The following is a 14,954-nucleotide window of genomic DNA, read 5'->3' as shown; positions in this document are numbered from 1 at the left end:
ATCGATCCAGGGGCCACTATAACACACAGGGGCTTCTGACACAATTTCCACCAGCAGGACTACTAGTGAAGCAGGAGAATGCAATTCTTTCTCGCTTTTTTTAGTCATGCCAAACTGGCAAGACTTAAAAGGAGTTTGAAAGAATTGCATTCCAATCCTTCCTCCATACATCTACCTCAGTAGGAAATGGAAGGAATCACCTCAGTGGCCACTACAAGGGCCCAGGTGGCTGTGGCAAGCATCAGATATATAGCCAAGCTGATCCCCCACTCTAGAAGGCAGTGTCCAGGGCAGGGATCTGTTCTTTGCCACATATTCAGTTGCAAATGCCTTATTTAAAAACATTTCTACACTGGCTTTCCACCCAATTCAGGGTCCCCAAGGGGGTAACATTAAGACATTTCAAAACATTAAGATGTATTTAAAGTACAAATATATACACAAAATGTAAAGCAATTAAATAAAGCATATAAACACCAATAAATTCACAACATGAAGGAGGACTAATGAGCATTAGTGAGGGAACGCCAAACAAAACAAAACAAAAATCTTCACTTGCTGGCAGAAGACAACCATAGAGAGAGATAAATCTCCCTGGATAGGGAGTTCAAAAGTTTTGGTGCTATGACAGAAAGTAGTTTCTCAGGTTGCCATCCATCTAGTCTCAGATGGCAGGACTCAAAGCAGGGCCTCTGAAGATGACCAGAGTTGCCGGGTAGCTTTTTATGGGAGTAGAAGAAGAGAAGAGGAGATTGGATTTACACCCCAAGATCATCCAGCAGGTGCAAGTGGAGGAGTGGGGAATCAAACCCGGTTCTCCCAGATTAGAGTCCGCACACTTAACCACTACACACCAAAGTGGCAGTCCTTCAGGTATGCTGGCCCCAAGGTATACAGGGCTTTAAAGATCAATACCAGCAACTTGAAATGGGCTCAGAAGCAAACTGGGAGCCAAGGTAGATGGAACAAGACTGGAGGAATGTGGTCCCTATGATCTGATCCACTCCAGTCAGCCTTCCTTCCTTGTTGGTGGAAGATGCTGGTTGCTGCCACTAATCATTCATTCTCTTAGTCACAAGCAAGCAGCCAGTGGCAAGAAGCAGCAGTTGAAATCTTTCACCCTGGTTGATGGGGGAAAGAAGAGAAAGAACAGTAGCAAGGATGGAGTGAAATTGGTGTGTGTGGAGGGAAATCTTCCAACCCTCGCTATTATTCTACTGCTTACAAATAGAAGGGCAAGAGGCCTGGGGCTAAGTGGGTCATGGAAAAGTACCCTGTCAGGGGAAACAACAGGCCCTCCTGGAGGGGCGGGGGGGGGGCTTTGGAAACTAGGATGCTGATTCTTAGTGCTAGGCCTGTATCACACCACTACATATGTGAAACAGTGCCAGCAGCTAAGTTCTTTCCACTCATGCTCTTTGAATCCGATGTATGGCTTAGAAAGTAAGAAACGTTACAGGATACCACCACCAGTGGGCTACAAGAAATTGCTGGAACCTGTTAATAAGGTTTATGATCAAATTAAATGCCTACTTTTTAATATACCCGAAGTTAAGTGGCCTGATTGCAGCAACAACCATGGACAATGTAAGAACTGCGCTACAGATTTATTCCAAAGGGTTGCTGTATGCACGTCACTTCACAGGCATCAGAAAAAGTGTCTTGAGTCAGCCTCATTAATATGAGACACCAGATCCAAGGCACATTCAGCCTTGCATTAACCCACAAGGCTGTTCTTTTGACCATTTACTTTTTTATCTTCCCTCACCAGGTATTTGGAAATGCATTCCAGAAGTAACAGCACAGATAATTGTTCCAAGTCAAAACACTGTAAAAAAATGCTCAGCAGCACCCAAGTAGAAGATATCCCTTGCACTGGGAGAGTAAAAATGAAGAGGAAACAAACAGAAAAAGATTGTACAGCTGAACCAGACCCTATTCTAGGAAGCCCAAAATTACATAAGAAGCAGAGAAACTATTCCAAAAAGGGAGAAGACCTTTCTCGAGATGACCTTTTATTTCTTTTGAGTGTGCTCGAAGGTGAATTACAGGTGAGTATATTTCTGGTATTATTATAATCATAGCTGGTGCTGCCACAAAGGTAAAATGAAAAGAAGCATGAAAAAGAAGATTTATACCCCAGCCTTCACTCGGAGTCTTAGAGTGGCTTACAAACTCCTTTCCCTTCCTTAGAGTGGCTTACAAACTCCTTTCCCTTCCCTTCCCCTCCCCACAACACGCACCCTGTGAGGTAAGTGAGGCTGAGAGCTCTTTTGAGATCTGCTCTTTCAAGAACAGCTCTGACAGAACTATGGCTTGCCCAAGGTCATCCAAGTGGAGGAGTGGGGAATCAAACCCGGTTCTCCCAGATTAGAGTCCGCGCACTTAACCCTACACCAAACTGAAAATATTAATCTATTAATATTAACAACTAAGAACAACTGTAACATGGTGGCTAAGGACCAAACTGCATGTTATATTGGGATTGCACAATCACATTCCCCGATGCACAGCTTAGCCTTAAATGCAGCCACCAAACAAGATGAGATTGGAGTGGGAGCCTGTTCCTACCCTTGTGGTTAGCACTCCAATCATGATTCTCTAAAGCAGGAGTGGCCAAACTGCAGTTCGGGAGCCGCATGTGGCTCTTTCAGACAGTCTAATTTAATGTTAATAAAAAGCAAATTTGCATGTTTTTCAATAAAAATGTGTGTGTGATATTTGTTCATGTCTTGTGGCTCTCAAACATCTCATGTTTATTCTATGTGGCTGTTACGTTAAGCAAGTTTGGCCACCCCTGCTCTAAAGTATTGTTTAGTTTGGCCCTAAGAAACCAAGTAGAAATCCAGGAATTCCCCTATTCATCGCGTAAGCAATTTGGGGGTGCTAATATAGATGTACCTTACAGGATTCTTAGATATAAATGAAGAAATCTTACACCATACCTATGCCAAATCATACTAAAAAGGGGATGTTAATAACAAGCTCACTATATTAAAGTGCAATACGTAACACAGGACATCAAAGTCTACTGGTACCAGTTTAAGTGATCATGTTATTCTAAAGCCATAAAATAAAATTAGAGTAACCAAAGAGAGATCATGGGATGAGTGATTTGAGTCCAGTGAAATAAAATTAGGCAGGTCATTCCAGTACAGAACCACAAGAACACCACCCCGTATTGCACTGATGTATCCTTGTGCAACATGTTGCAGAAGACTCAGTTGGAAGGCTTCAGATTGACTGATTAATTGAAAAGACTGTCATTACTTTTTATTCCTTCCAGAGGTGGTCCATGGCTCAATACAAGCCATACTGAGCTTTGAAAGAACAATGAAAGTCTTTTAAAGTATCTTACCACATGCCTTGCAAGTTTCTTAAAATCCAGAGATCCTGAATTGTTAATCAAGTATTCTAAGGTCCCTGCCACACAGCAGGAAAAACATCGGCCAAAGTGCGGCAAATCAGAGCCGCACCAAAGTCAAGACGCCGCGGCAGGATCCCACGCATCCCCTGAGCCGCGGCGCCGTTGCTCTCCGGCACGATCAGATGCCAGGGAGGAAGCTACCGTCGGGAGGGGGAGCCTGCCGAACTGCGCATGTGTGAGCATGCGCAGTTCGACCAGGCGCTGGGGATGCGCCGGCGGAAGGACGCGCCGGCGATCCCACGGCCGGCTTTGATGCGGCCTTCCCGGACGAATCACCATGGTAGGTGGTTCATTTTTGCTGCGGGGTTTGGGGCGGAAGGGCCGGATCGGGAATGAGCGCGCAACGCTTCCCAGATGTTGCGGTGGGATCACGCCCATTTGCTGCGGCCCCGATCCGTCCCTCTCCCGGCCCAAAACCTCTCGTGTGACCGGGGCCTAAGTTGTTAACATAGAGAACTCACTGTTGCCTGCTCTCTGCATCATTCAAATGTTGTCTGAAAGTAAGTGTAAAATTATGTACATCAGTAAAGAGAAAAAAAGATATCTGCAAGAGGCTGATTTTAATTTAAAAAATAATGGCAGCTTCAAGTAGTTTGCAGATTTGGACTGTTGAAATATCAGTGAATAAAATCTGTATGATACACACATACACAGAGGTTGAATATGGATGGTATTACTTCTATACTTTGGAAATTACTAATGTTATATAATTTAATATTTGATAAGACAGGCGATACAAACATGCACTTCTCCCAAACTACTTGTTTATCCATTTCACTGTATTTATCTATGAAAAATTCAAAACTGATATATCAAGCCAGAGGTCATTTCGGGGGGGATCGCAGGGGATCACAGTTCCCCCGGGTGAGGTACGGGGGGGCGGGGCACATGACGAAGCCCCGCCCCCTGCTTCTGGCCGCCCCACTTTCGGCCCTCATTCAGCCAGGAGGAGGCAGGAGAAGAGGGAGAGTAAGTTGCTTCCTCCCTGCCTCTCCCCACCCCTGCCTGCCTGGGGCCAGGGAGGGCCTTCGCGGGGCTTCCTTGCACTCCCGCCAGCCTTGCAGGTCCACCGTCGGGCCCCTCATGGGGCTCGGCAGTGGAGCTTCAAGGCCGGCGGCAGCCGGGACCATTGGAGGTGTGGTGTGTGGCCTTATGACACACTTCCGGTGATGTCAGGGGGTGTGGCATATGCTAATGAGTTATGCTAATGAGTCCCCCTGGCTCTTTTTCTACGAAACGACCCCTGTATCAAGCTATCCTTGTGTTTCCATGCCCCACCCACCTATACTGCACTTAAAAATCCAGAAATACCCCATATGCACCCTGGAAGCTCTTGGTATTTGTTACAAAACTAAGCTCAGCCGTTTCTTAATCTTGATTGTTCTTTTAATTCAGATTCTTACAATTTTCTCACCTGGTTTTTGTATCAGTGCAAATACTAACACTTTTTTTTATATAACAGACAAACCTCAATAGGAGAAATAAAAATCTTACTGGAACCAGCTTTCATTTTATGGTAGTTAATATATGAGCATTCCCATCCCATCCCAGAATGATTCCTGGCTTGATTCTGTACTTTTTAAGGTAACTAAAGGGAGACATGATAGAGATTTATAAAGTTACACATAGGGGAATATCAGACAGGCGATATCTCCCGGTAGGGAACCGATTCTCAACCGGGTTCTGGTCTGTCATTTCAGACAGAACCCGGTTGAGAATCGGTTCCCTACCGGGATCTGACTGCCATTTCACACACAAAAGTCTCTGTTCCGTATAGGAACCGGGACTGAAGCGTTTTAACTGTAAACCACTTGAGATTAGTCTCCCGTTCCCTCTCCCGGTTCTGCTACGGTTCTTTCCCGCCTTTTTTCGCCCACGCGGGCTTTTTTTTTCTTTTTGAACGTTCGGCTTATATCGATATACTGGAACCTCCAAGGAGTCGGATTCCAATGGGATCGTTATTCCGACCATTTGAGGTTCTGGTATAGCGATATATCGATATATCGCTATAAGCCGAACCTTTTTTTTAAAAAAAAGCCCGCGCGGGCGAAAAAAGGTGGGAAAACAAAGCGGTGCATGTGTGTGTGAAACGCCAAACTGCTTCCAAATCGGCTGATTTCCGGTAGGGGCATGCTGTGTGTGAAACGGCAGCCCTGTACCGGTTCAACTCGTATCGGAAGACTCCCGGCTTGAAACTGGGAGAAACTAGGTAATGTGAAATTCCCCATAGTTAACTTTTTTTCTATCTCTCCCACAATAATAGAACTTGGGGGCACCCAATGAAGTGATGGACAATATTGTGCAGGACAGACAAAAGGAAACATGAGAACATAAGAGAAGCCATGTTGGATAAGGCCAATGGCCCATCCAATCCAACACTCTGTGCCACACAGTGGCCAAAACCCACTTGCATACTGAGTTGACATTTCTAGGGAGTTCTCTACCACAACTCCAAAATCTCTCTCCTGGTCAGTTACTGCCAGTTCAGACCCTGTGAATATACATTTATAGTTAGCATTTTTGGCTCCAATATGCATTACTTTGCACTTGCCCATGTTGAACCTCATTTGCCACGTTGACACCCACTCACCCAGTTTCAACAGATCCTTCTGGAAAGCCTCACAGTCCTTCCTGGTTCTCACCGCCCAGAACAACTTAGTGTCATCCACAAATTCAGCCACTTCACTGCTTACTCTCAATTCCAAATCACTAACGAACAAGATAAAAAGCACCGGAGCTAATACTGAGCCCTGCAGTATCCCACAGCTTACCACCTTCCACTGTGAAAACTTATCACTAGTTTTTAATCCACAAGAGGATTTGTCCTCTTATTCCATAACTGCAGAGTTCACTTAGGCACCTTTGATGAGGAACTTCATCAAAAGGTTTATCAAAAGCTTTGATGAGGAACTTCATCAAAAACACTTTTTTACTGTGAAACACAGAGGATGTAGTGATGGCTACGTATATAGGTGTTTTTAAGTCCTTCAATGGATACTAACTATGGTGATAAAGGGAACTTCTATATAGAGGCAGCAAACCTCTGAATACCAGTGCTAGGAGGCAGCACAAAAGAGGAAAGCCTTGATCTCTATGTTCCGTTTGTAGTCCTCCAGGGCAACTGGTTGGCTACTGTGTGAAACAGGATGCTGAACTAGATGGACAATTGGTTTTGTCCAGCAGTCTTTACTTATGTTTCCCCTCAATGCTGCCAGACAATTATTTCTTCTAATTCAGTCACTATAACGAAGAGTACAATAATTGAAAAAAGCAGGAAATTTAACTTATGTTGTCACAAAGCACATGGCAATTGAAATTCTGGGTTCTCCACAGATGCAGGCAGGTGTCTCTCCAATTTAATGATCTGACAACTATTTAACAGTAATTGTAAATTTCATTAAAATCTATGGGATTTAAAAACCCTGGCTTTAGCTGTAACGGTGCACATCTCCATTTGCTTGCATGAGAGCATGTAAAACCTATAAATGTTGCTTACTGTGTAAACTGTAAAACTGATTATATGTTTGGTCAAATGACTGTAACAATAAAGAACTGAACTAAACATGTAAAAGATATAGATTGTTAAAGGTGACATTTAAATTACACAACTAGTTAAGAGTCTGCTTCTTCTGATCCTTGCAAGATCCAAATTGTGTCACCTGAAATCCAGTATCTTTAGCATCATTAATTATTGTTGAAAAATCTTGGCCATGTGCATGGAGTATGCATTGTATAAGTAATCACAAACACACACGAGTCACTCTGCCAACTTTTGAGCCAATTAATCTTGTTTTAGAGAGCTGCCATTATTGCATGCTATTGGAATGCATGTTACGGAAGGCCACATCCTCTGCACTGGGTACCTCAACAGCTTCAGTGCACAAACACGTATATGTAACAATAGTAACAGACAGCTTCTGGCTTGATTTAAAACAACAAAGGGTGACTTTGTACTCCTGCTCCTGAGTTTCCCACAGGAGGTATGAATGACCTGAAAATCTAAAAACAGCTGCCAATATCTTTAAGATTTTTTTCCCTTACAGCATATCACCACCCCAAAAAACACAACAACATACATAACGTGTCCCACCCTACATTAGCTTAGAAATTGGTAAATTAATGTAGGGCAAAATTTGTGGTGGTATTCAGTCATCTATAGCCACATTTCCATGCTTAAAAAAAAAGGTAAAGGTTCCCTTGCTCGAAAGCCAGTCAAATCCAACTCTAGGGTTGCGGTGCTCATCTCCGTTTCAAAGCCGAAGAGTCAGCGCTGTCCGAAGACGTTTCCGTGGTCATGTGGCTGGCATGATTAAACACCAAGGCGCACGGAATGCTGTTACCTTCCCACCAAAGTGGTACCTATTTATCTACTTGCAATTTCTTGCTTTCAAACTGCTAGGTTGGCAGGAGCTGGAACTAGAGATGGGAGCTCACTCCGTCTTGCGGCGCCCAGGTCTCGAACTGCTGAACTACTGACCTTCCACAGCCTGCAGTTCAACGTCTTAACCACTTGAGCCACCGCAGCTCCCTTTCCATGCCTACTGACACCATTTTGCTCATGGTGGGATGATAGGGTTGCCAGCCTCCAGGTGGGGCCTGGGGATCTCCCGCTTTTACAACTGATCCCCAGCCAACAGAGATTAGCTCCCCTGGAGAAAATGGATGCTTTGAAGGGTGGACTCTATGGCATTGTATTATGTTGAGGCCCCTCTCCTCCCCAAACCATGCCCTCTCCTGGCTCCACCCCCAAAGTCTCCAGGTATTTTCCAACCCAGACTTGGCAACCCTATGGGATGAGCTGAATCTGAAGGGATGGAAGCAGGGGTAAAGCATGCAGGGGAGTAAGATAGAGGGGTAAGGGAATAAACCATCAGACACTGCCCTTATTTTATGGCAATATTTTCCTTTTCCAGGCATTCATGGCATTTGCCACATGAACATAAACAAGAACCAGTCAAGAGTAAAAGGCCACTCACATGAAGAGCTGCCCTTAAGAAACATGTCATGTGCAAGAAATAAATTCAATGAGCAATGCACAGAATTAACCTAACTGGAGTAATCTGTGTTTCTGTAGGCTCAGGATGAAGTCATAGGAGTTCTGAAGGCTGAAAAAATTAATCTGGCTTTACTCGAAGCACAGTATGGCTTTGTTACTCCAAAAAAGGTCCTCGAGGCACTTCAACGGGATGCTATTCAAGCCAAGGCTACACTATGGCAGGATGATATCTATGAAAAACCCATGGGAGAGGTACGTACAATGCAAAATGTATATGTGCAGAGATTATGAACCCAGGAATCAGAAAAATAAGCTTCATTAGTTTAACTGGAGAAGGGCAAGTGCCAGCAGTGTAAGACATTGTTTTGTGCAATGCTGCGAACAGTGAGCTCAGTTTTTAAATCTCCACTACAAAACTGGCATGCACTCTTGCTCCTTTAGCTCGACAGAAATTCAAATATGGTTGTCAACTAGTGGAAAGTCCAGGAAATCCATGAATCTAAAAGTCCGCAATGAAGACTCAGCATTCTAAAAGAGACCAACAGTCTTCAGAAGGGGTCCCCAGCCCTTTTGAGCCTATGGACACCTTTGGAATTCTGACACAGGGTGGTGGGTACAATCTCAAAATGGCTGCCACAGGAGGCAGACCCAACCATGAAATGGCAGGAAGGTCATAAACAACTCTGATAGTAACACTTCAACATTTCAGGCAGAAGCTGTCTTTAACAGGATGCCTTTTAAATGGAAGATATTGTTTTTTAAAAATACTTTCTTGTGTACCCACAGCTTAACTTCAGTCATGCAGTGAAGATCCTTGTGTTGTGGTGACAACTGCTGCCAAAACAACTTTTAAAAAAAATCTGTACAGTTAATCAGATTTCCAATGGCTAATCCGAAGGCTTGCTGAGCAAAAGCTCCAGTGGCCCCACCCACTCTCTAAACATAGTTGGTGGGCACCACATTGAGGACCCATGGTCTAGAGCCATCCATAAACTATGTCATGATTATAAATGTTGTTTTAACCTTCTTCCCCCTAGCCAAACCACTGTCTCCCAACTGTACTTCCCAACTTTACTACATCATACTTTACTTTGTGTATGATGATTCGAGAAGTCAGGCTGAACTAAATTACTGGTATGCAATGTAGAATACTTTCCTGCATCACTATCTGGTCCTGTTCACATAAATCAAATATTTTCAAATGAATGACATCTTGCTTAATTTCAAATGTTCCAAGTAGATCCAAGGGATGATTTCAGAGGATAATGTGAGTTGACAGTCAAAAGCCCCTGGCACAATAAAGGACTCTTGACTCACCTGTTTCATTCTGGGATAAATGATTGTGTAAACAAACAGGCATGTCACCTCTAGTACACAAAGGAATGTGGAATGTAGAGTTCCCACGATAGAGAGAGAGAGAGAGAGAGAGAGAGAGAGAGAGACCTGTACATGACAAGGATGGAATTCCCACCTTCCTTTAAGCTCTATGTGAAGCAGAATGACCTGAGGATCACATAATTCTTCCCTGCTCTTCCCTCACCTTACATGGGAGGTAAAGCTGAGCCAGTGGACTTAAGGATCTCCTGTGGGATCTCCTAGAAACACCAAGAGAAAGATGTTTGAATACCCAGGGTGAGAGGAAATAATAACTGGAAAAGCATAAATTTTCCAGTAATCAGGCCTTCACTTCTACACCTAGCAAACTGAAGAGGAAGCCACAAAGCAGAGGCAATAAGTAGAGATTGAGCCCATGTAACCATTCAACATTTGCTTTGTGAATAAAGCAAGAAAGTTCAGAGATGGAAGTCTCTTGTGGAACATTACCTGTGCCGCTGCTTTCATGGTTGTCAGAAGAGAGTTGAGCTCCACAACACAGGGGCATAAAGAACAAACTGTTCTACTGTAGGGGAGGAGAAAGCTCTAGAAGGTACCACAGATGCACTTTATGGGAACAGTACTCAACTGTGGGACTGCTGAAAAATATCAAAGAACTGTTACTATATTTCTTATGCTAGGGCAGATATTCAGCTTGCTTTCAATTAATATTACCTAATGGAGACAGGGCTGCAGCTCAATTTATATTTACTTACTAAAAGCCTGAGCAGACCATTCATTTAGTTATTTTAGATGGGGGGGGTACTGTTATACTGGCGTTGAGGGAATCCATTTTTATGTCTGCCAAGAGTTCTGTTTGCATTTTTGCTTCCTATCTCAAGTGTGGGCAAAGTTACACATAACAGAAAAAAAATGACAGAAATAATACATGTCCCACTGAATTCAAGCTTTTCTTTGATAAGACCCATTCTTCACTTTTACATCAAAGTCTACCCTATCAGTAGGATTCTTTAGTTTTAAATTAGAGTTGCCAACCTCCAAGTAGGGTCTGGAGAGCTCCCAGAATTAGAACTGATCTCCAGGCGACAGAGATCAGTTCCCTTGGAGAAAAGGCCTGCTTTGGAGGGTAGACTTTATGGCACTGTACCCTCCTGAGCTCCTTTCCCATCCCCGAACCCCTACCTCCCCAGCCTCCACCCCCAAAATCTGCAGGTGTTTCCCAGTTTAGAGATGGCAACCCTATATTAGATACAAGTAAGGCAAACACAAGAGCAGTAAAAGCTCTCACATGGCTACAGACTTGACCTAAATATATTGACTGTCAACTACCATGTATCCTAAGAAATTCCCTTTCATAAAAATCTACAGAATGTGGTTACTATGCTGATGAATGGGATAGGAGGTTTGGTAAAGCACTTTAGACAATCAAGACTGTAATCCTAGGGACACATTCCAGGGAGTAAGCCCAATGAATAATATGGGACTTTGTTTTAAACAGATCTGCCTAGGATTTCTCCCCAATAAAAATGGGCACTAATAAGAGTTAAACCAGTATCTATTTGTACTTCCAAACGCTTCCCTCAAATATACACACTTTTGTATACAACTCATTACTGCTCACTATGAAAGATCCCCATTAATAGAACTCTGCCTTAAAGCATTTCCAGACGTATGAAATAAATATACTCCCAACATTAACTTTCTTTGTGCGCGCACACACACAGACACACACACCTACCCAATGCTGGGCAAAAAGGTCAGACTTCTTTGAGGAGCGTGAAACCTTAGTATTCTAGTTATTATCCAAATCAGGTGAAGTTCAGATGCAGAGGTCAACCGATTTTCTAAAATACACTCTATCATTTCACAGAAACTTTGTGCATGAATGGAAACAATCCCAGAAACACTCCTGCTTTGCCACAGAAATTCCAAAACATAATTTGGACTTCTATCTTGCATATATTATACAAATATTTTCTTTTTAGCATTACATGGCAGCAAAAGAAATTCTAACACCACTGGACTTTGGCACTATCAAAGGCAGAGGTAAACATTTTGAGAATAGTCAAAATGGTACAAATCTCTAATACTCAATGAAGTTTTGGAACTAAGGCAGATAAATGCTGCACAAAACATTTCTAAAAGCCATTAAAATAAAAAAGTAGATGTATTCTGTTGATGAGGTTAAATATTTAGGAAAACCAAGAGACAACAAGCACTAGAGTGTGGGAAAGAGTTCTGTGGACTTCCCCACACTACTCTGGCAATCTACCTTATGCCAGGCTCCTAACATTACTAGTATTCTAATTGCTGGTTTCTCGGGAGCAGTCCCTACTTTGCTGCCAATGGTTAGACAGCTATGCCAGATGAGAATTACCAAGATTATCTGATGCATGTCTTGGTTCTAATTTTACGCCTGGGACAAAAAAATTTTTTACTTCTAAGGGCAAAAATATGTATTAAGAGAAGCAGTCATTGTGGAGTTTGAATTATTAAGAACTGCAAGAACTCACTTGAAAACCTAGCCATTTCTCCTTTGCAACACAGATTAAGCAATCATTCCATAAAGACTAATTCACTATATCCGCAAATGGTGGGTGAACCACCACAGGGTGTTTACCACATATATAGATACACAATTGAATTTTGTGTCATATGAAGTGGCCTGAGAGGGAATTTCAGTTCTGAGCACTATGTACAGAGAGGAAAATTTTCTTCTTCTTTCAGTCCTCCTAGATTCCAGGAGCAATGTGCTTCCTTTCTCTCTTCGTACAAGTATTCTATGGATACTAAGGAAGCAAAGCCTCACACTGTAGTAGTTGTAAACTACAGCCTACAGCAGTAGATGACTCTCAATGTAGAGGCATTTTCTGTTGTCCAGATCAAGTTATATGTCACTGTTCATAATAAGCTATTGTCTAAAGAAACTCTGGTTTACCAAGGTATTTACAGTTGAAGCCACTCCTAAATGAGAAACAAGATCTTTAAATAGCCAGTTACTTGGAAATTTACTTGGTTTGGAAATACTACTGAAAAACAACTCAAGGTCTACTAAACAGTAATACAATGCTTATTTGTATCTCCTTTACCAGATTTAAGAACCAAAAATAAAATATGCAGGAAAAAATAGAAATATCTGCTTGAAGCAGGCTCAGGGCGGCTTACATAAAACCAATAAAACAAGATATATATCACAATAAAAATACATAAAACATGACATAAGACCATTAATATATCAATGACAGTACAGTATAATAAAATGCATTCATGAACACGTTCAGCGGTGGATACCATTCTAGGTAGCTTCTAGCTCTAGGTCTGCACAGGGCTTAGCTAATAAAGTGCAGCTCCTATCAAAATGCCTGCCGGAAAAGCAAAATATTCTCAAAATATTCCCAATAAAATCTAGTTAGTTATTTCACTTAATCAGACAGAAAATATCTCACTGGTGCTTATGATTCTTATTTGCATATGTGGTGTTCATGTCCTGTTGTCCCAGCATTTGGAACTGCTACATATTAAAGTTAACAGAGAAATTATTGGTTTCAGTTTGAAAATGCAGCCTTTCACCATGTTACTAAGATATATTAACAAACATATTTATTTGTTCATGAAAAAGATGAATGCAACATTTATAGAAATCATCTTGACCTAGAAAAGAGAATTTTGATAACCAATCAACTAAAGGGAAAAAAATGGGGCAACTGATTTGCTGAAGACTCTGAATAAGGAATCCTAGACTACAGGGGCAGATTAGCCATTAAGGTCATTATGAAAAGTCCTGATGGACCCCAGCCCCAAGCAAGGCAAGCCTCACCTCATACGGGGAAGCCCTACGCAGTGCAAGTGGTAGCCACTGTGAGCCAGCAGCCCTCACTTTGCATGAGGTGGTCATGAGCCTGGGCTGCTGTGACTATGAGCCGTCAGTCCTGTATACTGGCTGCCCTCACCCTGCGTGAGGAAGGCAGAAGCTACTGCAGGTCAGTGGTCCGCACTTTCTGCTGACTCTTCTGCCCTCCTCCCCAGGGGCGTAGACTTTCCAATTTCCCGGGGGGGGCTGGGGCTGGGCCAGAGGCATTGCTAAGTCATTAAAAGAACTGGGACCCAATGACGTCATAGGGAGGAGCTAGTGATATCACAGGCATGGTTACTATCTATGGAGGTGGACCCATGTGGGATTTAGGGATGGGCTCCCCAGAAATTTAGGGAGGCCTGGGAACCGCCCTAGCAATGTCCCTGGGCTGGGCTAACCCCAGGAACAGTTGCCTTCTTAGCACACTGCTTAGAAACTTAGAAAGCCCTACACACACCCCACACTGGAATAAGAACATAATATCAGGCCATACCACATTGCAATAAAGCCCCTACAACTGTATACAGAAATACTGAGCTTCCCTACCATTTGCCACAACTAGCCCACCACACAAGAAGAAGAGGAGATTGGATTTATACCCCGAGGAGCGAGCGCGCGTCTTCCTGCTCCGCCGGCCCACCACCTCTCTTGATGTAAGAACATGCAATTTCTTAGGCTGCAAAGAACTTCCCCTCAGAAGGAACTTTTTCCTGCCTCATTTCAGCTCTTTGGTGGAGAGTTCTGGGTAGCTCAAAAACTTACATACAGTAACGTAAGTCAATCATATTAAAACAGACCATTTAATGTATTCTGTAATCTGTAGGGGGAGCGGGGAACACAAGTAACTACATAAAAATCCCAACTTCACTAGCAGGAACATTACCTGGCATTGTCAGTCATCATTTATGCATTTTAAAGCTTCCCCCCCACACACACAGGGTTGGGTCCAGTACCTTCCTCCTAGGAAACTCAGCTCCTGAATACTTGGATCCACTCTATGGGTTTATTATTTGTGAATCATTATTGTCAAAGAACAGTGGCATCTTATCTAATCCATTCTTTATAAATAGGTTTCCACAGATCTTTTTTAGCTTTAAGATGTAGTTCCTGAGGATTCATAAATTACTTTTTGAAGCTAGTGGCTATGTGTTATCTTTGTACCTTCAGATTCTGTGTCTGTAACTGTGTCCCTGCTTTAGCAACTGCAGCAAATGCCACCCAATAAACAATTTTCCCATCAACACCAATAAACAGCTATCCAATTTTTTTTTTTTTTTAGTTTCTGGCAGATGCTGCTATTTTCCAAAACCCCCCTTCAACTAAAATATGAGCAGTTGCTTTTG

General features: G+C 42.8%; 1 protein-coding gene across 5 annotated transcripts in view; it reads left to right on the top strand.

The window, feature by feature from the left end:
- The window catches only part of FILIP1L (filamin A interacting protein 1-like), a 250,396-nt gene that overhangs the window by 140,447 nt on the left and 94,995 nt on the right, over positions 1-14,954 (top strand). For 4 of the 5 annotated variants that reach the window (XM_015410696.1, XM_015410714.1, XM_015410703.1 and 1 more), the window contains exons 2-3: positions 1,772-2,051; positions 8,502-8,675. In XM_015410696.1, coding sequence (XP_015266182.1) covers positions 1,782-2,051; positions 8,502-8,675 — 444 coding nt within the window. In that variant the 5' untranslated portion in view covers positions 1,772-1,781. Of the gene's footprint in view, positions 1-1,771; positions 2,052-8,501; positions 8,676-14,954 lie in introns of those variants that run through there. The other variant, XM_015410720.1, reaches the window with a different exon arrangement.

This window comes from Gekko japonicus, unplaced genomic scaffold (assembly GCF_001447785.1).
Source record: "Gekko japonicus isolate JY-2015 unplaced genomic scaffold, Gekko_japonicus_V1.1 scaffold241, whole genome shotgun sequence".
NCBI lineage: Eukaryota > Metazoa > Chordata > Lepidosauria > Squamata > Gekkonidae > Gekko > Gekko japonicus.
Note: the sequence above shows the minus strand (reverse complement) of the source record. Positions and strands in the feature narration are given on the sequence as shown.